General features: G+C 36.5%; 4 protein-coding genes and 2 long non-coding RNA genes across 11 annotated transcripts; 4 read left to right on the top strand and 2 right to left on the bottom strand.

Moving 5' to 3' along the window:
• Window positions 1–558: 558 nt before the first annotated feature.
• Sotv (exostosin glycosyltransferase sotv) lies at window positions 559–5252 on the top strand. Of its 2 annotated transcripts, XM_077412325.1 has the most exons (9): window positions 561–1635; window positions 1702–1885; window positions 2104–2243; window positions 2328–2553; window positions 2620–2800; window positions 2926–3092; window positions 3228–3371; window positions 3665–3793; window positions 3854–5252. In XM_077412325.1, exons 1-9 carry the CDS (start codon window positions 905–907, stop codon window positions 4073–4075), a joined length of 2124 nt encoding a protein of 707 aa, XP_077268451.1. In that variant the 5' UTR covers window positions 561–904; the 3' UTR covers window positions 4076–5252. The 2 variants fall into 2 exon arrangements, with proteins under 2 accessions (XP_077268450.1, XP_077268451.1); XM_077412324.1 differs by having other exon boundaries at window positions 559–1635; window positions 2328–2800.
• Tasp1 (Taspase 1) lies at window positions 4592–7616 on the bottom strand. 2 transcript variants are annotated; one of them, XM_077412329.1, is made up of 10 exons: window positions 7315–7605; window positions 6962–7085; window positions 6799–6866; window positions 6434–6705; window positions 6283–6362; window positions 6087–6154; window positions 5896–6012; window positions 5617–5800; window positions 5396–5547; window positions 4592–5224 (listed from the first exon to the last, which is right to left on the bottom strand). In XM_077412329.1, exons 2-10 carry the CDS (start codon window positions 6999–7001, stop codon window positions 5132–5134), a joined length of 1074 nt encoding a protein of 357 aa, XP_077268455.1. In that variant the 5' UTR covers window positions 7002–7085; window positions 7315–7605; the 3' UTR covers window positions 4592–5131. The 2 variants fall into 2 exon arrangements, with proteins under 2 accessions (XP_077268455.1, XP_077268454.1); XM_077412328.1 differs by having other exon boundaries at window positions 5396–5800; window positions 7315–7616.
• A 654-nt stretch (window positions 7617–8270) lies between these two features.
• On the top strand, window positions 8271–13997 carry LOC143900706 (uncharacterized). 2 transcript variants are annotated; one of them, XM_077412326.1, is made up of 3 exons: window positions 8271–8485; window positions 10749–10866; window positions 11211–13997. In XM_077412326.1, exon 3 carries the CDS (start codon window positions 11279–11281, stop codon window positions 13025–13027), a length of 1749 nt encoding a protein of 582 aa, XP_077268452.1. In that variant the 5' UTR covers window positions 8271–8485; window positions 10749–10866; window positions 11211–11278; the 3' UTR covers window positions 13028–13997. The 2 variants fall into 2 exon arrangements, with proteins under 2 accessions (XP_077268452.1, XP_077268453.1); XM_077412327.1 differs by lacking the exon at window positions 8271–8485 and adding an exon at window positions 8588–8758.
• Window positions 13998–14378: 381 nt separating this feature from the next.
• Window positions 14379–17017, top strand: Tbcb (tubulin-binding cofactor B). The gene is made up of 6 exons (XM_077412330.1): window positions 14379–14767; window positions 14845–14988; window positions 15083–15170; window positions 15252–15443; window positions 15545–15617; window positions 15699–17017. Exons 1-6 carry the CDS (start codon window positions 14648–14650, stop codon window positions 15814–15816), a joined length of 735 nt encoding a protein of 244 aa, XP_077268456.1. The 5' UTR covers window positions 14379–14647; the 3' UTR covers window positions 15817–17017.
• LOC143900711 (uncharacterized) lies at window positions 16839–18666 on the bottom strand. Of its 2 annotated transcripts, XR_013257862.1 has the most exons (4): window positions 18431–18666; window positions 17799–18049; window positions 17052–17548; window positions 16839–16972 (listed from the first exon to the last, which is right to left on the bottom strand). It is a non-coding gene; the product is annotated as an uncharacterized LOC143900711 (long non-coding RNA). The 2 variants fall into 2 exon arrangements; XR_013257861.1 differs by lacking the exon at window positions 18431–18666 and having other exon boundaries at window positions 17799–18080.
• On the top strand, window positions 18200–19850 carry LOC143900710 (uncharacterized). 2 transcript variants are annotated; one of them, XR_013257860.1, is made up of 3 exons: window positions 18200–18321; window positions 19483–19733; window positions 19838–19850. It is a non-coding gene; the product is annotated as an uncharacterized LOC143900710 (long non-coding RNA). The 2 variants fall into 2 exon arrangements; XR_013257859.1 differs by lacking the exon at window positions 18200–18321 and adding an exon at window positions 19138–19279.

Raw genomic sequence — 19850 nt, 5'->3', positions numbered from 1 at the left:
GCCAGAGAGCTGCTTTTGCAGCATTCAATTCAATCAAACAAACATTCCAAAAAGAATTCGAGATAAAAAAATATATCGTGCGATTGACGCTCAGTTAGAGAATTTCTGAGCCTCTAAAGATGTTGTTCGTTTAATGTTTACGATTATAATTTCTAAAACCTTGTTACATAAATAATAATATAATTATAAGAAAAATAGACCAAATTTAGCGTAAAAGATATCATATATTGCTATGTTTTTTGTATTGCGTTCCCACTATACGCGTCGCGCGTCGCGTCACGACGCCGCGTCATTAGTTATCCAATCAAAACGTTTTATTTTATGACGTCATTTCCGACGCAAGATCTTGTCGGAAATGACGTCGTAAAATGAAACGTTTTGATTGGATAACTCTTGACGCGGCGTCGTGACGCGACGCGCGACGCGTATAGTGGGAAGTGGGAACGCAGCATTTTGATACGTGATTGGTCCATTTTTCGGTTATCCGTGAATAGACCTTTATGTTCAATGTTCAGCACAAAGGACGCAAATAAAACGAACAAACTTGATTGACTTTTTATGATTTTACGAATATAACCTCACCATGACAGAATTTTAATGTATACACACCGTATTTACATCGTAAACTATTCTTAGTTTTGCACTAATAGTCTAAATGGCAATTTTGTGAATCAAAAACGAGAGGAAGGATGATCTTAACAATGAGAATTATTTTAATTGCATACGTACCGAGATAAATACTCGTATGCGACGGTTCCTTTCACATGTCAACTTGTCAACTATACCCTCTGCGGATGTTTGACGTTATTACAAGGGAAATTTATATACTTGATTGAATGAGATCTGTATAGAACAATATATTTTGCGATATCTCATAGGAAGAGAGAGAAAGTAAGAGAAAGACATGGTATTACCGGCACGTATAGCACACAAAGCCAACAGAATTTCATACCATTATCACAATATCTTTATGATATGTCTGTTATTATTTACATTATTTATCGTACTGATCTCGGTGTGCTATTTCAAATTTGGCAATACGCAGAAACATTCCGAACACATTCCTATAACGTTGAGCGACGTAAACGCATTGCCCAGCCAAACGTTACCCGCCGACTCGGGTGCGGCAGACGCGACCAATTCTTCTTGCACATACTTCTCTTGTTTCAACGTGTACCGATGCGGCAGCCAGGGGACCAAGCTTCTGGTGTACGTCTATCCGCTCAAGGTATACCTGGACTCCGCGAATAGACCGGTAACTGGCCAGATGACGAAAGAGTTCTATCGAGTTCTGAGTGCCATTATCGGCAGTAAATTTTATACTCCTAACCCATACGAAGCTTGCATTTTTGTCCCTTCCATCGACACTCTCAATCAGAATAGATTGAGATTACGAGAGGTCTCTCAGGCGCTGAGAGCGTTACCTTTCTGGAACAAAGGAGAGAATCATCTGATCTTCAATATGGTGCCTGGAAGCGTACCAGACTATAACACGGTCGTCGATGTACCGGTAGGCAGAGCGATGATTGCGGGCGCTGGAATGTCATCGTTGACGTACAGGCCTAGCTTCGACATTAGTCTACCGGTCTACAGTCCACTTGTAAATAATCTGAAAACGAATCACAGTAATATGAGGTAGCGTCATGCACGTGTTGTTTCTCATTACACGTATTATGTAGTAACGATTGTTTTGTATCTTAGACTATGGCTGGTGATGTCTTCGCAAATCAACATTAATACTGCTTTCGAGCAAGATTTGATGGAAATGAAAACGACGTATCCAAAAGACATTTTGGTGTTGGGTCCATGTCTACATTTTAATCCAATGAATAATACGATACGTTGCATAGGAGAAGATATATACAAGTATCCTGATAGCTTGCAAGTAATACGATTGTAATTAATGCAAAATATTTTCCTTTATTGAGGGCCGGTTGTTCCAACCTATTGGTAAGCTAACCGATAGTTAAATCACACGTCTATCTTTGTCCAATGTAAAGGATAAACAAAGACATACATATGATTTAACTATTAGATAGTTTACCAACAGGCTGGAACAACCAGCCCTAAAACATGATTAAAAGTATATTTTTTTATCTTTAGACAGCAACATTTTGTCTGATAATTCGTGGTGCTAGACTTGCCCAAAGTGCACTCTTGGATGCGATGGCTGCTGGTTGTATACCTGTAATTATAGCCGATTCTCTAATAATGCCATTTCACGACGTAATCGATTGGACCAAGTAAGTTGCACTCATAAATAAATATTTCTTATGTTATCTTTTGATACGTGATTCGTTTCGTTTATAATTATCTCTTATCGTCAGAGCTGCTGTTTTTATACGTGAAGTTGACATTTTGTTAACGATACGACTGCTAAAAAAGATATCTCACCAACGCATCGCGGAGATGCGGGAACAGAATGCGTGGCTCTACGATCGTTATTTCAGTTCGATGGAGAAGATCACCGAAACTACATTAGAAATACTTGCGGATCGCGTATTTCCGTATTTAACGCGAGATTACACGTATTGGAACGTACCGCCTCACAAGGTAGACATAATTACTAAAACGAGGAAGCTTAATCTTTTCCCATGTCAAGCAAATCGTTTTATGCAGGGAAACCCTTCGCCACTTTTTCTGCCGGTGACTGCTCCTAAGACACGTGGCTTTACTGCCGTAATATTAACGTACGACAGACTGGAGTTGCTGTTCCTATTAATTAATAAACTTGTGAAGGTGCCGAGTCTGTCCAAAGTTCTAGTAATTTGGAACAATCAGCATAAAGATCCACCGCATTGTAAGAACTTTTAATATATTCATCTTAATTATCTATTATATATATATATATATATATATATATATATAAGTTTTAAGTACGTACGTTAATTTTATTCTTCATAATTCAATATTGTAACATTGTAGCTGCTAGGTGGCCAAAAGTCAGTAAGCCATTAAAAGTAATACAAACGAAAGAAAATAAGTTGTCCAACCGTTTCTATCCATATGACGAGATTGAAACTGAAGCAGTGTTATCGATAGACGATGATATTATCATGTTGACTGCTGACGAAGTAGAATTCGCTTACGAGGTATCGCTAATTTGTCTGAAATATTTATACAAGTATTTGAGATATTTATATATATCAAAAATTACACACACGGTATATTTATATGATCTTTTCTAATACTCTAATTGAATTAAAACATATATTGTAAACTTGTAGGTGTGGAGAGAATTCCCGGATAGAATCGTTGGATTTCCATCTCGCTTACATATGTGGGATAATGGCACTAACTGTTGGAAATACGAAAGCGAATGGACGAATAGTATTTCTATGGTTTTAACAGGGGCGGCTTTTCACCATAAAGTAAGTTGATGCTGTTAAACTTACAATACAAACGCTTATGCTGTTCTCTGTTCAACAACGCGCTCAATTATGTTGTATTCAACATTTTTATTTAACATTTCAGGTCACAAAAACATATTACTGAAAATCCTTTGATTTTATTTTTTCCAGCAAAAAACTAACATCCTCTCCTGTTATCCTCACCTCAAGAACATATAAGTTAATCCAACAAAGTAAATTACACCATTTCTCATACGAGCATTGGATCGTCCAATTATCACATGAAACTTTACGTCTTTCTCAATGTTTTTCAGTATTGGAATTACATGTATACTACGGCCATGCCTGGAGACATAAAGGAATGGGTCGACGAGCACATGAATTGCGAGGACATCGCGATGAATTTTCTGGTAGCAAATATTACTGGGAAAGCACCATTAAAGGTAGGCAAGACTTTTAACCAATGTACTGGCGTTATCTAAAAATTGTCTAAAATCTTATAGGTGACACCGAAGAAGAAGTTCCGATGTCCCGAGTGTACCAATACCGAAATGTTGTCCGCGGATTTGACGCACATGGTGGAACGTACGCAGTGTATAAATAAATTTTCTTCTATTTATGGGACTATGCCGTTGGAGTCAGTTGAGTTTCGTGCAGATCCGGTGCTCTTCAAAGACGTATTTCCGGAGAAATTGAAACGATTCAACGACATAGGCAGTTTATAATTTGTGTATATAGTTTTCTACTGAAGTAATCATGGAAGTCAGTTTGATATAAATCGTAGTACTACGATCCTGGTTAGAAATCTATTGAAAAGGAAGAAAAAGGTCAGTTTATCGAGAATGTACATATTTATTAGTTGAGATATAAAGTGTCTAATTGTAATAGAGTCACATTTATTCAAAGCTAAATTAGATCCGGTATTTTTTCTTACAATATTACATGAAAATGGTTATAATACAATAGCATATAAAAATATTTCACTCGTAACGCTGGTTTGTTACAAAATCTTTTAAAACTCGTATTACATTCTGTATTCGTGATAATAGTTTGAACTCGCTTTGCGTTATTTAGCTATGAATAACAATGAGTTGTAAAAATTGTTTTGGAGTCTCTTCGATTGAAGGGGTTAGATGCCTTCGATCATATCCCTTGGTATACGACACAAGTTCTCTCTTTTCCTATTTGAACTTTATAATGTATATTTACTTTATCAATTTTCTTTTTGAAATTGTACAGTATTTTGATTGTAAACCAATCTTTTTTTCTTGATAGAGTCAAATATATTTATTTCCTCTCGAAATAAATTGTAGATTTTGTCAAGAATGATTACACACTTGGATAATTAGCTACAATTCCATTTAAAAAATGATCTCGATATCTCACTTTAGCTCTAGACTCCGTTGGTTGCAATGGGACACTATATACACGTGTACTTTATATGTATTATATAATAGGTTAAATATTTCTGTATATATAAAATCGATATAAACAAAAGATTATTTCAAATTGTTATCAGGATTGTATTTGCACATGTTAACAGTAATCATCATTGTATTTATACAAGGTACCTGTAATTTACAGTGATATAAAATTTAGGAAAATATATTTGCTGTAGAAAATTGTGATCGTGGAAAATTATTTAACGGCAGCATCTATGTATTTCATGAAATTATCGTGGTTTTATATAAAAATTTTATATATAAGATATTTTAGGCTATAGGTAATAATTCTTTATAAAAGTTTATTACATCTGAGAGATGACGTATGTAATCTCATTCTCAGACTTTGTCAGGTTCTGTCAGTTTAAAGCAGACACCTTCGACAACAGCTTTCTTACCTACCTCATGCGATGGTAAGACCGACATGTAACTCTAGAAATAAATGGATTTTTTGAACAAAGATGACTTGTAATTCATATTAATGATTATTTTAGAAATTATTTTATAAACTAATTTAGAAATATTTAGAAATAAATATTTAACATTTACAAACATGTATATAAAGACTACAATGGTGCAAAGAAAAAAAAATAGAATACATACCACTGGTGCACGTTCACATGTATTCATGTAACCTATTATCATAGAATTTGTGGAATGGCTCCAGAGAAAATCGCCAGATCCTTCTTGTGGCGAATACCGTACAGCGATGACACCACCGAGTTTCTGTTCAAGTCCATGGAGAAACTTCGAATCTGAAGACAAAACAAACAGTTTGTCATCGCTTTCGTTAATCGTCAAATTAGGCTGAATCTGCGACATACCGATAAAATCTGTGCTCATTGCTCGATGCAAACTCGTGGTCGGACAAGATGTGTCTGAGATAGCTTCCGCAACTGTGCGCGCTAACGAGGTGCGCACAAGATGTTCCCCACAACCCGAAGTACTAGTGCCTACTGAATACGGAGTATCTTTGCAAGCCCAGGCACCACAGCCCCATACCCCAGCCTAAAATTAGAACAAAAAAAATTCGATAAACTACAACGAAATTTATATTAAAAAAAAAATGTATTTGTACAAATATCGATATGATAAATGAATACCTGCCCAACTCTTCCGGGATATTTTAAGATTATACCACCGCTCGAGCAAGCCGAAGCGATATTTCCATTATCATCAACACATATCGCACCTACCGTGTCCATCCTTTTCTTAGCACACTACAACATAATTAAATAAATGATTAAATAAATTTTGCTTAAAATCAAACTAATATAAAGTAATTTCTTCATACCTTTTGAACCTCGGCACTGCAACCTTCCACTTTTCTTTTATAATGCTTGTATATCTTTCGTGCTCTCACTGGGGAAATACATTGGATGAATAAGTAAAACATACACTAATAAAAAATACTGCAATTTATACATAGAAACTATAATTCAATTTGGTTTGCTGAAAACTTAAACATTTCTTATGTAAATTCTATATACCTGATATTAATTGTTCCGGTGGTAAAATTTGTATGCCCATTTCGTGTGCCCAGATATGCGCTCCATTTCCAACCAAAAAGCTAATAAAGAATGAGTTATTGATAACAATGCTTAACGTACAATCGTTAACATTTCAAAACTAGAGGAGCACCTAGGTGGAATTCTGCCGTATGCAAACTTAATGGACTGCTGCTCACACAAACGTTTTGCCAACAAAACAGGATTTTTTATTCCGCTAACCGCACCGACCGCACCATACTGCAAACTGCTGCCGTCCATTACACTCGCGTCGCACTCCACCGTTCCATTCAACGTGAGATTTGATCCGAATCCAGCGTTTGTCATAGGAGAATCTTCCAATACAACCACTGCTTCGACCACTGCGTCTAATGCGCTGCCATTGGACTTCAAATTTTGTGCCGCCTGATGTAACGTACAGCCATAAGAAAAATACAGAATTTACAGAAAATTATAGACACGTGTATCACGCGTAATTAAATCGCTTGAAAATCTTACCACTTTGCACGCATCGCGACATAACTTTTGATATTTTTCCCTGAGCGACGCCGAGTGTTGTCCAGCACCTGCCAACAAAAAAAAATAACGAATTGTTACGACAGCTTAGATACAAATTATGTATTAATTACAAAAGTCACGCCTAAATACTTAAATTACATACCAACATGTACAGCAATAAATCCTTGTTTATTATCACTCATTAGAGATTGAATCTTGTTTTCTCGAGTATATATTTTCTATTCTATTTTGATATATTTCTCTCGGAGTGCAAAATTCCTCGCAAGCTGCAATAAGGAGTACCGAGATGAATAAAATTAAAAATCAACCTAAACACACAGAAGAGCTTTAAACATAATAAATCACAGTGTTTTGGCAGTACGGCTTTTATTTAAACAAAATTTATAGCATAAGTAATCCAAGTGTCGACGACACCGGTGTGTCGGATCCTCAAAGAAATCTCAGCCTTTGTAAACACATAATTAAAGTTAATTGTAATTGTTACTCTTGTGAGACCTTGCGATCTTGCGGATTCTTCTTCAAGAACTTAAAAACCGTACGTATATGCGAACATTTTTAACTGCCTCTTATTTTCAACGCGTGAACCACTCGTCGCAAACGCACGAGTCGAAACGAAAACAAAGCGAGACTCCACGAGACGAGTGCTGCGGGAGCAGGGGAGCACTACTCCCTCCTTTCTTGAAGCTGAAGCTGAAGGCTGAAGTAGGTTGCGTATATAGTGCTTGTGCCGCTTGTGCGTGCGCAACGCGACATGCGACTAACTTCACCGACTTCACGTGGATACGAAATCGAACGAACGAACAATAACAGCGGCTCAAGGACAGATTTCTGAGATTATTTTGAAACAAAAAGTCCAACACCCCAAAATGTCGAGACTTATAATAATTAGTTATAGGCATTTATAAAGTTAAGATCACCTAAAATTTGCTTGGAATCGTCAAGCGCCGGATGTCAAGTACTTGAATCTTAAAATTCTATCCAGCCAGAGAATCTGATATATAACATATCTCAAGATCATATTTAAGACGATTTTAATAGCGTTTTTGATTGGCTGAGTTGAATCGAAAACGTTATAAATATGCAGTATATCTAACAATAATAATAAATCTCGTATAACGTTTGTATGTGTTGCGCGCCCTAAATCTCTCTAATTTCAATAATTTGAAATTAAAAGCTCGATCGACCGTATCGATAATTTCTTTTTTTACGAAAATTTGTTTTTACAAAAAGGTCGAAGATTTATATTATTAATTTGCTATTTTTTTTACAAAAAGCGTCTGAATAATTTTTCTTATCCGAGATTCGGCTTTTCCCTCCTTTTTGCTCGTTCCGAAAGCAATCAAACGTGTATCACGCGGCAGGAAAAGGAGATCGAGAGAGAGAGAGAGAGAGAGAGAGCGCAGAGAAGGCGCTTGTGTCGAAAAAATACGCGGGCCGGGGCCGGGAGTGGCCAACCTGCTCCGCGCAAAGTACGGTAGCCGAGAGCCGAGAGCAGCCGGAGCAGCGCGATACGCGGAGGGTACGCCACCGCTGGTTATGTTCGCGACGTTTGCCAAATTAAATGTTCCATGGACCACAAATTGCGCGTCTGAGAGGCCGGATGAGAAGTCGTCGCCCGGGCCAGGCCCCGCTTCGACACGTACGGCGAATTCGGCGCAGCCCTCGGGTAAGCATCGGACCGGAACACGTCCGTGCGTCGCACGTCGCACGCCGCACGCCGCACGCCGCACGCCGCGCGCGCGCGACGAGGTTAACTTCACTCGTGTCACGTCGTTGTGCGCATCATACATTTGCATAATCGAGATTTCTTTATTCATTAATGAATTCGCACGTCCGCGCTATTCCGCACTGACCGGTTCTACGGACGTTCTTACGTGTGAAAAAAGAGGCATCGGGGCGCGAAAGTGCGACACGGAGTGTCCTGGTTAAGATATCCAATGTATATTCCGCCAAAAATTGCTTTTGACTTTGACATCTCGGGTATCTTTTCCATATATATATATATATATATATATATATATATATATATATATATATATATATATATATATATATATGGTATTTATTTAGAATAGCTACTGCACCTCAAATACCGATAAAATTAGGCTTAATCGATTCGTTTTTGCATAAAACGAAAGAATCTGGCAGAAAAATGCGGCGGTCTGCCCAACGAAGCGAGATATTTAACGTTAAAGTTGACGACTCTCAGGTTATGAAACCTGTCATACCGACGAGATGTAGCGACTGTGGTAGCGACATGAACATGCCCCGCGGCCACATGCGCATGCTCTGTCAGCTCTGTGGCCACATGCGCATGCTCCGTGTCCGCACGCGCATGCAAAAGTGCGCGAATTTGAAACGTATGCATACTTATAATGCATAAATATAAATATGTACTTTTTATATACGAACTTTTCTCTGCTTTAACAAATTATTTGTTAAATAATTTGTTAAAGCAGAGAATAGTTGGTATATGGAAAGTACATATTTATATTTACAATGAATAGTTGGTATATAAATATGTACTTTTCATATACCAACTATTCTCTGCTTTAACAAACTATTTGTTAAATAATTTGTTAAAGCAGAGAATAGTTGGGGTATGAAAAGTACATATTTATATGTACAATGAATAGTTGGTATATAAATATGTACTTTTCGTATACCAACTATTCTTTGTTTTAACAAATTATTTCTGTTTAGTTAACTTCGACTCATAATATCTGTAGCAGAAATAATTTGTAAAGCAGAGAATAGTTGGTATACGAAAAGTACATATTTATATACCAACTATTCATTGTAAATATAAATATGTACTTTCCATATACCAACTATTCTCTGCTTTAACAAATTATTTAACAAATAATTTGTTAAAGCAGAGAATAGTTCGTATATAAAAAGTACATATTTATATTTATGCATTATAAGTATGCATACGTTTTAAATTCGCGCACTTTTGCATGCGCGTGCGGACACGGAGCATGCGCATGTGGCCGCGGGGCATGTTTCTGTCGCTACCACAATCGCTACATCTCGTCGGTATGACAGGTTTCATAACCTGAGAGTCGTCAACTTTAACGCTAAATATCTCGCTTCGCAGGGCAGACCGCCGCATTTTTCTGCCAGATTTTTTCGTTTTATGCAAAAACGAATCGATTAAGCCTAATTTCATCGATATTTGAGGTGCAGTAGCTATTCTAAATAAATACCACAATTTTATGTACAAGTTTTGTTTTTTGTAACTAAATTTCCTGTATTTTCTTATCCTTTCTCTTTTTCTGTTTGACACTAAATTACATGTCTTTCATTTCAGTCGTAAATAATCTTGAAGTTTGTTTTCTGTAGCTGAGAAACAATTTTTCTGTATTTTCTATCCTTTCTATTTTTCTGTCCGCCACTAAATTATATGTATATATATATTTTTGATCATAATCATAAGTAGTCTTTAGGATTGTTTTTCATAGCTGAATTTTCTGTATTTTTTTCTTTTTTTGTCTGATGTTATGGTGCGTGTCCACTTGCGAGTAAGAACTCTCGAGAGCAAAAAGAGAGAAAAAGAGAGAGACTCTCAAGAGTATCTCTCTCTCTCTTTCTCTCTCTCTCTCTCTCTCTCTCTCTCTCTCTCTCTTTGCTCTCGAGAGTTCTTACTCGCATGTAGAGACGCACCATTAAATTATATGTGACTTTTATTTTAATCACAAGTAATCTTTAGCTCTTTTATTGATGCATGGACTATACTAGAACTTTTCTTCTCACTTTTGCTAAACTTCAAACATACCTATTTTATTTTAAGTACAGAGAGTGTACATTCAAGTAAAACAAACAGACCTTTTATTGTACATTAGCGCAGAATAGTAGAGGCGACCAAATTACTTTAATTGATGATAATTTTGTGAGGTACAAATGATAACGATGGTCTTTTCTTTTAGGTTGAATTCTTATTATCAGTTCTCGCAGACTCGGTGGCTTTGTTAGAGATCGAACGAGATATAGATCAGCATTTGGTTATACGTCCTTTTGTCTAATTTCCTGATGTAAAAGCCCAATGTAAGTAATCCTGTTTTGTAAAAGAATGTCAAAGCATTGAAGATTGTTCTTATATTTATTATTAAATGCAGTTTTATAATTTTCGACTTCAGATAAATTTAAGATTATATGATATCCCACTCTGTATCTGTCTCATACAAAATAAATAAAATTTGGAATTGGATGAGCATATCATTAGTATTATATATGGGATATATAGCCTCCTTGGCATCTATAGTTTGCTATGTTTCATTGCATGGTTTTTGTCTCTGTAATATTTATATGCATAAGTATAAGATATATAAAAATTATATTAAGGGCAACATTTGTACATAAGAATTTCTTATTTTTTGTTTTTTTTTTAGATCAAGCTACATTAATAACATATATTGAATGGACAATAATATAATCAGGATCTATATATATATTAAAAATGATGATGATATTTGATTATCTGAAGAAACTCTTCAGATGGGCGGATGAAGGTTCTAAGAAACGGAAAGCTTCCGAGGACCGCAACTTTGAAGAAGGATATATAACACCCAAGAAATTTAAATCCAATTGTAACATGGCGCATACAAGGGAGCTGCCTTATTTAACCGTCGATGATGGCGACGATGACGACGATATCACGTATCTCGGCGAGCAGAAATGCTCGCCGATAAAATCGTGCGCACAGTTGAACGGTACTCGTAAGAAACAGCCGCAACATTACGATATATGCGAAGTTATGTATTCCAGTTATAAGTGTACCTGTTCTCCCCTGCATCACGGTAAATCGCCTAAGGAGTTTATTTGCCATCGCAAACACAGGATGCCGGACACCTGTCACAAGTCTCCCACATTATCCAAAACTAATCAACTGAAGGAGAAATATCAGTATGAAGAAATGTTGCAAAAACTGCTTCCAGAAAATAAAATACAGGTATTCGATAAACGTACGGAATACACACCGAGGCGTAAATCCATAGAAGTAATAGACTTAGAAAAGCAGTCGGAAATACTAATACGCAACAACAAGAGTCATTCATCTGTCGCTGATATACCTAAGGCGATGACACCGTCATACCGTAGAAGCGGCATGTCAAACTGTACTAGAACAGGCAAAGAAATAGTTCCTACTTCAAACTATAGGATTGACGAGGACGTCATGGCATATGTGCAGTCCAATAAAATAATTCCAATTGATAAACCCAGTACCAGTGGTGCAGTGAGACGTGCTCCTGCGCCAAAGTTGTTTATTAAGGTTACCGCAACCAATTCGTTGCGCGACGAGCTGGCCGCGAAAGCTGTCATGAGGCAAGATTACATTTCGCAAGTTAATAAGAAGTACGACGAGCGTATTGAACAACGGAATCGAGAGGCCGAAGAACTGAAGAAGATGACGTGCGTCCTGTCGAAGCACAACAGATACGCGCGAGCAGCAGCCCTGGAAGAACAGCTGGCGCGTTCTATGAAACTCTGCATGACCGTTATAGAAGACCGGGAAGAGCCAGAGGAACCGGCGTTGCCGACGTTAACCGACGTGATGTTGCGAGAAGTGAGAAGCGCGATCGCGCCGGGACCCTCGGGCGAGGTTCTTGCAGAAGGTTTCGGTCTAAGAATTACGCGAAAGGATCTTCACACGCTGGCCGACTTGAATTGGCTGAACGACGAAGTTATCAACTTTTATATGAATCTGCTGATTGCCAGAGGCACATCTTCGGATAAGTATCTAAAAGTTCACGCGATGAACACCTTCTTCTATCCAAAACTTCTGTCGGGCGGTCACTCGTCGCTAAAGCGATGGACCAGGAAGATAGACATATTTGCGCAAGATCTTATGGTTGTGCCTGTACATTTGGACATTCATTGGTGTATGTCAATAATAGATTTCAGGAATAAAACCATTGTTTATTATGACAGTATGGGCAGCAATAATCCAAAATGTCTGGCGGCGCTAAAACAATATTTACAAGATGAGAGTTTAGACAAAAAGAAACGACCTTATGACACGAGTGACTGGAAATTGAAGACCGCCAAGAACATTCCGCAACAAATGAACGGCAGCGATTGTGGCGTATTTTCTTGCATGTTCGCCGAATACGTCTGTGCAAACAAAAAGATTACGTTCACGCAAGAGGACATGCCGTATTTTAGGAACAAAATGGTTTATGAGATACTGAAGGGTAAACTTTTGTAAGCGTCATTATTGCTTCGACAAGATCGAAAATGGTAAATGCTATTGAGAAACTTCAGATTAACGATATGAAACTGTACTGCAATAAAACTTGAGCAGCTTAATTTATTGGAGAATTGTTTGGAAATAACACATCATAATTCTGTACTACTATTCTTAAAAAGAGAAAAGAATAGATAAAGAGAGAGAAAGTTTTAACCCCTTTCTGTAATCTGTGCTTTGTCATTAAAAAAAGAAACGAAAAATCTCGTATCTCTATTTCTTAAGAGCCCATTTCTGTTTTAAAACACGACGTGGAGAATGAGAGAGAGATATATATGTTTATCTTGTATAATAATTATAATTCGGTTATCCTCGGATAAAGTGTAAACAAATTAATATAGATATACATGTGCATATATATATAGGTATGAAAATGTGTTTTTTTTTTCGCTGTACAAGCAAAACGGTGATGTCTCATCATTTTAACGAATCATGGACGAAAGGATTGCAATATTTTTATTTTTTTGACGAGTTTTCACGATCGTGTCGTGATTCTCGAAAGTCGTAAGGACGAAGTCTGATTTTTGTAGAATACGAAATTACTGAATGAAAGTGTGGCAATTCTTCCGTCCATGACTGTACAGCCGCACCACTTTCAATTTAACATGCGTTTAACATCTTGTATATTTTCTATTCGTTCCGGAATTAATTTATGTATAAAGCTAAAGTTTTGGATTATAGTATTGATATTTTGTTTACGATTATCCACATTAATACAACAAAAACGCGTATTAATTTAGGTATGACTTTAAAATAAATAACTTCAATGAACATATTTGGCAGAGACAATGTATTATTTTCGATCCCTCAAATTGTCATTCACACGCATCTAATGCTATGTTGTTACGGTCTCAAATGTAAGATATTTATTTAAGCTAATTTCTTCGATCATGAAATAATTTGTGAAATATAATATTTTTCTACGCTCTTATTTCTCCTCATCCTCTTTTTCTTCTCTTTAAAATATAATTATATGTTCCTCTTATTTCAGTACACCATGTATATGTGTGTGGGTGCGTATAAACACACCTTAAAATTGATTAATAATATTTATTGTATTATTGTTATTTAAATAATTTCTAAAGCAAATTACGATGTTGAAATAATTTGAAATAACTTCCTAATTGTTATGTGACTCATTCTGTATATTTTCTGGACATTCGTAAAACATATAAACAGTATAAAAGAAAAATTATAAAAAAGCTCTTGAACAGAATTGATATTGTATAATTAATATGCAAGCTCTTATTTTTAACAATTATTTGACGGCGATTAGCGCGCGCGCGCACACACACACACACACATATATATCGGTTTAAATGGCGGGATGAGACATATCGCTGGAGCTTCGAGATGCTTCGAGAGTTCTGTCAAAAACTGTTGTTTATGTTTACATCTTCTGTAATTAACGCGAATAGAAAACACTAGGCGCGTAAATTTATTTCATACGATTGTATACAGAAATAGGGTTAACAAATTCATTAAAATTACATTCGGAAACAATGGTGTAAGAGATACGCGAACGTCTGAAATCGGTTAACCTATTCCGCAGTAGCCGGATATCGCAAATATCCAAGTAAAATGAGCGCGTGCAGTGTAGTCACGTCCGATTTTGTGAATTTATCGATCACAAACTCTGGCCAGGAGTCATGTTGGGTGGAACGTCGTTTTCAGAAGGGTATAACTATCCATGAATTTAAGGTAAGACGCCTCTTTCTTCCTAAATTATAATCGCTTGTGTATATATACATATAGAAATTTACAAGGCGAAATTGTAGGGCAAACTGGAGCTTCTTACCGGCGGTAACTCGGCCACGATGACCGTTGAAGTTTATGATAAGAATGACAAGCTTATTGGCAGATTGGAGGAAGGACAGCGTCTCTTGGGATCGTACCCGATCGACGATGGGATGAGGATACACGTGAGTATGCGGACACTGCAACGCGAAAGCTTACATCCACTTCGAACATCTGCAGCTGCAAAATCGTCGAATAAAATGTAACAAAAAATTGCAGGTTATCGATAATTTCTCATGCACCGCGCAAAATCTAGACGATGTGAAGAAGTTTGAGATATCTGAGGAGGAGTACGCTAAAAAGACAGGTGAGAAAATACGTTTGTATTTGTCTTATAATCAAACGAATAAGAATAAATAAGATGTATTCTATTTATACTTTTTGGCAGACACCGTTAAGGCGTTCCTGGAGAAGAATAAGCTGGGAAAGTACAATGAGGAAGACACGAGAAGAAGAGCGGAAGAGAAGAAGCTGGAAGAAGAAGCGGAGGAACACTTGGCTGGTTTATGTAAAGTTGGAGACCGCTGCGAAGTGTCCGTTCCAAATCAGTCGAGGCGAAGAGCTACTGTCTTATATGTCGGTTGGTAGAATCCTAACACGTTTACAGTACAACAGTACAACATATTTTTACTAAAAGTATTTTTTTTTATTATTTATGTTTAAATGTTATGTTCTTATTAGGTAAAACTGAATTCAAAGAAGGCTGGTGGATCGGTGTTAAATACGATGAGCCTCTTGGCAAGAACGATGGGAGGTGAATATATTTAATTCCATTTTAATTATATATTACTACTTTATCTTTCATCCTTTCTCACATTTGTTATGTCGTCGACAGTGTCAGTGGTAAAAGATACTTCGAATGTCCCCCGAAGTATGGTGGATTTGTAAAGCCAGCACACGTGAAGGTTGGAGATTTTCCCGAGGAAGATTTCAACATGGACGAAGAACTGTAAAACTATTGTCATAAGTGTCTCCCGACATCTCCTTTTTTTATGAAAAATTTGAAAACTTGGTGCTTTATAGTTTTTAAATTATTTATAGAGCTTACAAAAATATTAAAATTCTGTATTTTACGCTTTATCGTGTCTGGTCACCAATCGATGAGCTTTGTTTCCTAAGTCTGAAAATACAGATAATAAAACAGCATAAGGTGCGAAGAACAGTAATTGCGAAATAATAACAGTATATGATTATCAAATTACAAATTGTATGTCATAGTGTGCACTCATGATTATCTTCTTCGCATACTTTTATGGTTTTATTGGCCTTATAATTACGCGAATGATTGATATTTCAAATACAATGTTGAACATTTTGATCTTGCTTGAATAAGTTGAACTGATAATTGGAAATTGTATCCAGCTTTCCAATCCTGGATGCGTATAATACTATTGCTGACGTAGAAAAAGGCTGCAACTGTTAGTATTTAGAATTAGACAATTAATCATAGTTGTTTGCAAACACATAAAATTTGTACCTATGCTTTTTCTTTGTACATTCCCAATTTAGATTCAAGATTATATTATTCTTGATTTAAATTCGTGACTAATACTACGTTTACGCGAGCGTTGCTTCTGTAGTAACTCTTACGATAATTTACCCGTTTACGCGGAGTAAATTATCGTAAGTTACTACAAAATCCCGTTTACGCGAAGGAATTATCGTGAGTTACTGCAGAAGTAACGCTCGCGTAAACGTAGTAACAGGCATCGAGTTGACATTTTTCTTTTTGTAATAATCCTGTTATCGTGATTCTGTGTTTCACTTTTTCTAATTTATTTAAAAATTCTTTAATATGCGTTTTAAGAGCTTTAATTTGTTAAACAAACGAAACACAAGAGAATGTAACTTTGTTAATACAGCAATTTATTTCACACATCTAAAATAAAATAATTTAATTTACCTTTCTTTGGTTTTTATTCTTTGTAGACAATTCAGCTTTCAATGTTATCGTTTTCGATAGTTCGGCCGCATGATTTCAGAGTTTAATTTCTTCTGCTTCCTGCATTGAAATTTCTCGCTCTTTTTCCTTGGTCATTTTTAATAATTGAGAGTGAAGTATCTGCAATTCTGCCTGATGTTTGTCATATCATGACTATTTATTACATCCTGTTGTAATTCAGCCAGCAAATTAAAAATATTTTGAAGACATGACGTATTGATGAAGAAATATTTTATTAATCATTACTTATATATTCCAGTTTCCGATTTCTAATTCCAAATGTGTATTTTTCCGTTTTCTTTTTTATGTGCGATTGTGGCGCAGAAAGATGTGCGCTGCTCTAATGAGCCGAAGATCCGAGATCCGAATTCAAACCCGACTGATAATCGTCGGTTTTCCTATTGTTAAAACGCTATCATTCTTTCATATAAGCTTTAAAATATTTGTTCATGTGGCAAATATTTACAAATGACTATAGACTATATAAGACAACTATTTTTGAGTTCGTCTTATCAATACTCTGCGCTGATTAATTGGTTCTAAAAGTAAGAGCCGATCACGTGACTTCCAAAAGCGCGGGCTCGGCCCAGTGACATATCGTAATTGAAGTACATGTTTAGGTGCATTTACAGTATTATTTATATTATATGGAAAAATATTAAGAATAAATGTAGGAGTTATGAGTCACCTCTTCGCGCGCGCGCGCTCGACTACGGTGTACGAGTAGCTCCTGTACGGCGTGCCTGAAATGAAAAACGCAAAAAAGGTATTAAATTTAAATGTATTCCCCACAGGTTGACGTTTGAAAATTGTAAAAATGTTTAAAATTGTGAAAGTTATAGCGCTCAACAAAAAGAAGTTCATTTTGTGCCAATGAATATTTGTGTAATAGGCTCTGAATTTGTGTAAAAGCAGAGAGAAGAATTCTTCTCTCTGGTATAGATCCGGAGAAGAACCAAAGGTAAGAACCAATCATATTAAAGAATCACTGACCGCTCACTCAACGGTTGTGTTTCCTGAATGCGGCCAATCAGTTTTGGAACGCATCCACGATGTAGATAACTTTTTAGGATTTTTATCCGGGAAATTTACTCTTTTTTCGTTAAGTTGTCCAGACTGCCTGATAAATTTCGTCTTTTGTATTTGGAGTAGCAGCCAGCAGGTATCCGTCAATCTCAATAATCGAATAATCACACTGGCTTTCGAAGAGGAGGAAGACATTGTTTACAAGATCTTGACAATTTCTGAAAAAAAAAGTAAGCAATTTTTGATATACGTTTACATTAATCCGCTCATTATTCTCATTAATCCTCAACCGTGACCTGCGACCACGTAATCGTTTTATACTGTGTGTTTTATTCGTTCACGAACCGGTGCGTAGTGGCGTTAACGCTATCTCCCGCTAAGCCTAACCTAATCCTAAGCTCCTTTATATTTATATTACATCAAGATTATAATTCAGAAAGCGATAGCAATTTGTTGATCTAGATTAATCAGCTAACCGATATCTCTTCAAGTAAATGATATAACGATGTCAACATATATTTTGTGCTAGTATAGTATTTTAATATGTTTTAAGGGCAATTGTTTTAGAGATGGGTATTTATTTAGAATAGCTACTGCACCTCAAATATCGATGAAATTAGGCTTAATCGATTCGTTTTTGCATAAAACGAAAGAATCTGGCAGAAAAATGCGGCGGTCTGCCCAACGAAGCGAGATATTTAACATTAAAGTTGACGACTCTCAGGTTATGAAACCTGTCATACCGACGAGATGTAGCGACTGTGGTAGCGACATGAACATGCCCCGCGGCCACATGCGCATGCTCTGTCAGCTCTGTGGCCACATGCGCATGCACCGTGTCCGCACGCGCATGCAAAAGTGCGCGAATTTGAAACGTATGCATACTTATAATGCATAAATATAAATATGTACTTTTTATATACGAACTATTCTCTGCTTTAACAAACTATTTGTTAAATAATTTGATAAAACAAAAAATAGTTGGGGTATGAAAAGTACATATTTATATGTACAATGAATAGTTGGTATATAAATATGTACTTTTCATATACCAACTATTCTCTGCTTTAACAAATTATTTCTGTTTCGTTAACTTCGACGCATAATATCTGTAGCAGAAATAATTTGTAACAAATAATTTGTTAAAGCAGAGAATAGTTCGTATATAAAAAGTACATATTTATATTTATGCATTATAAGTATGCATACGTTTCAAATTCGCGCACTTTTGCATGCGCGTGCGGACACGGAGCATGCGCATGTGGCCGCGGGGCATGTTTCTGTCGCTACCACAGTCGCTACATCGCGTCGGTATGACAGAACCTGAGAGTCGTCAAATTTAACGCTAAATATCTCGCTTCGCAGGGCAGACCGCCGCATTTTTCTGCCAGATTCTTTCGTTTTATGCAAAAACGAATCGATTAAGCCTAATTTCATCGATATTTGAGGTGCAGTAGCTATTCTAAATAAATACCTAGAGATGTATTTGTTTACAGCAGGATATAATATTGAGACACGTACTTGTATTTATTTCATAAGTCGCATCCATTTTCTATTCATATGTATAAATCTTCTAGAATATGCAAGTAACATGACGTTCTTTTTTCGTTAACGTTCCAAGTAATACTACGTTTTATTATAATCTTCTCAGAAATGCCAGATATAAAAGTTACACCACTCGGCGCTGGGCAGGACGTTGGACGTAGTTGCATCCTGGTTTCCATGGGTGGCAAAAACATTATGCTGGACTGTGGAATGCACATGGGGTTCAATGACGAGAGACGCTTCCCAGACTTTTCCTACATAGTTCCAGAAGGACCTGTGACCAATTATATCGACTGTGTCATTATCTCTCATTTTCACTTGGATCATTGCGGCGCTCTTCCATATTTTACAGAGATGGTAACGTAAACAACAAGATTCATATTTCGTAACGATTTCTATTGTCATCTTCTTGCCGTCCACATCTCTTTATTATACATCTCTACTGTAATCGAAAAATACAGGTAGGTTACACCG

Source organism: Temnothorax americanus, unplaced genomic scaffold (genome assembly GCF_048541705.1).
Source record: "Temnothorax americanus isolate GAGA-0224 unplaced genomic scaffold, ASM4854170v1 Scaffold30, whole genome shotgun sequence".
Lineage (NCBI taxonomy): Eukaryota > Metazoa > Arthropoda > Insecta > Hymenoptera > Formicidae > Temnothorax > Temnothorax americanus.
The sequence above is the reverse complement of the archived record's forward strand: the minus strand, read 5'-3'. Positions and strand labels throughout refer to the sequence as shown.

What these genes read in the sequence shown, in the direction of transcription:
- Sotv (XM_077412324.1), top strand. Translation starts at nt 905, where the DNA reads ATGGTATTACCGGCACGTATAGCACACAAAGCCAACAGAATTTCATAC. An exon ending in GCATAAAGATCCACCGCATT is followed by an intron (nt 2,801 to 2,925) that starts GTAAGAACTTTT and finishes GTAACATTGTAG; the next exon opens with CTGCTAGGTGGCCAAAAGTC. An exon ending in CTGGGAAAGCACCATTAAAG is followed by an intron (nt 3,794 to 3,853) that starts GTAGGCAAGACT and finishes AAAATCTTATAG; the next exon opens with GTGACACCGAAGAAGAAGTT.
- Tasp1 (XM_077412328.1), bottom strand. Translation starts at nt 7,001, where the DNA reads ATGAGTGATAATAAACAAGGATTTATTGCTGTACATGTTG. An exon ending in TACGGCAGAATTCCACCTAG is followed by an intron (nt 6,363 to 6,433) that starts GTGCTCCTCTAG and finishes ATTCTTTATTAG; the next exon opens with CTTTTTGGTTGGAAATGGAG. An exon ending in CATGTGAACGTGCACCAGTG is followed by an intron (nt 5,225 to 5,395) that starts GTATGTATTCTA and finishes ATTTATTTCTAG; the next exon opens with AGTTACATGTCGGTCTTACC.
- LOC143900706 (XM_077412326.1), top strand. Translation starts at nt 11,279, where the DNA reads ATGATGATGATATTTGATTATCTGAAGAAACTCTTCAGATGGGCGGAT.
- Tbcb (XM_077412330.1), top strand. Translation starts at nt 14,648, where the DNA reads ATGAGCGCGTGCAGTGTAGTCACGTCCGATTTTGTGAATTTATCGATC. An exon ending in ACGATGGGATGAGGATACAC is followed by an intron (nt 14,989 to 15,082) that starts GTGAGTATGCGG and finishes AAAAAATTGCAG; the next exon opens with GTTATCGATAATTTCTCATG. An exon ending in AGCTACTGTCTTATATGTCG is followed by an intron (nt 15,444 to 15,544) that starts GTTGGTAGAATC and finishes TGTTCTTATTAG; the next exon opens with GTAAAACTGAATTCAAAGAA.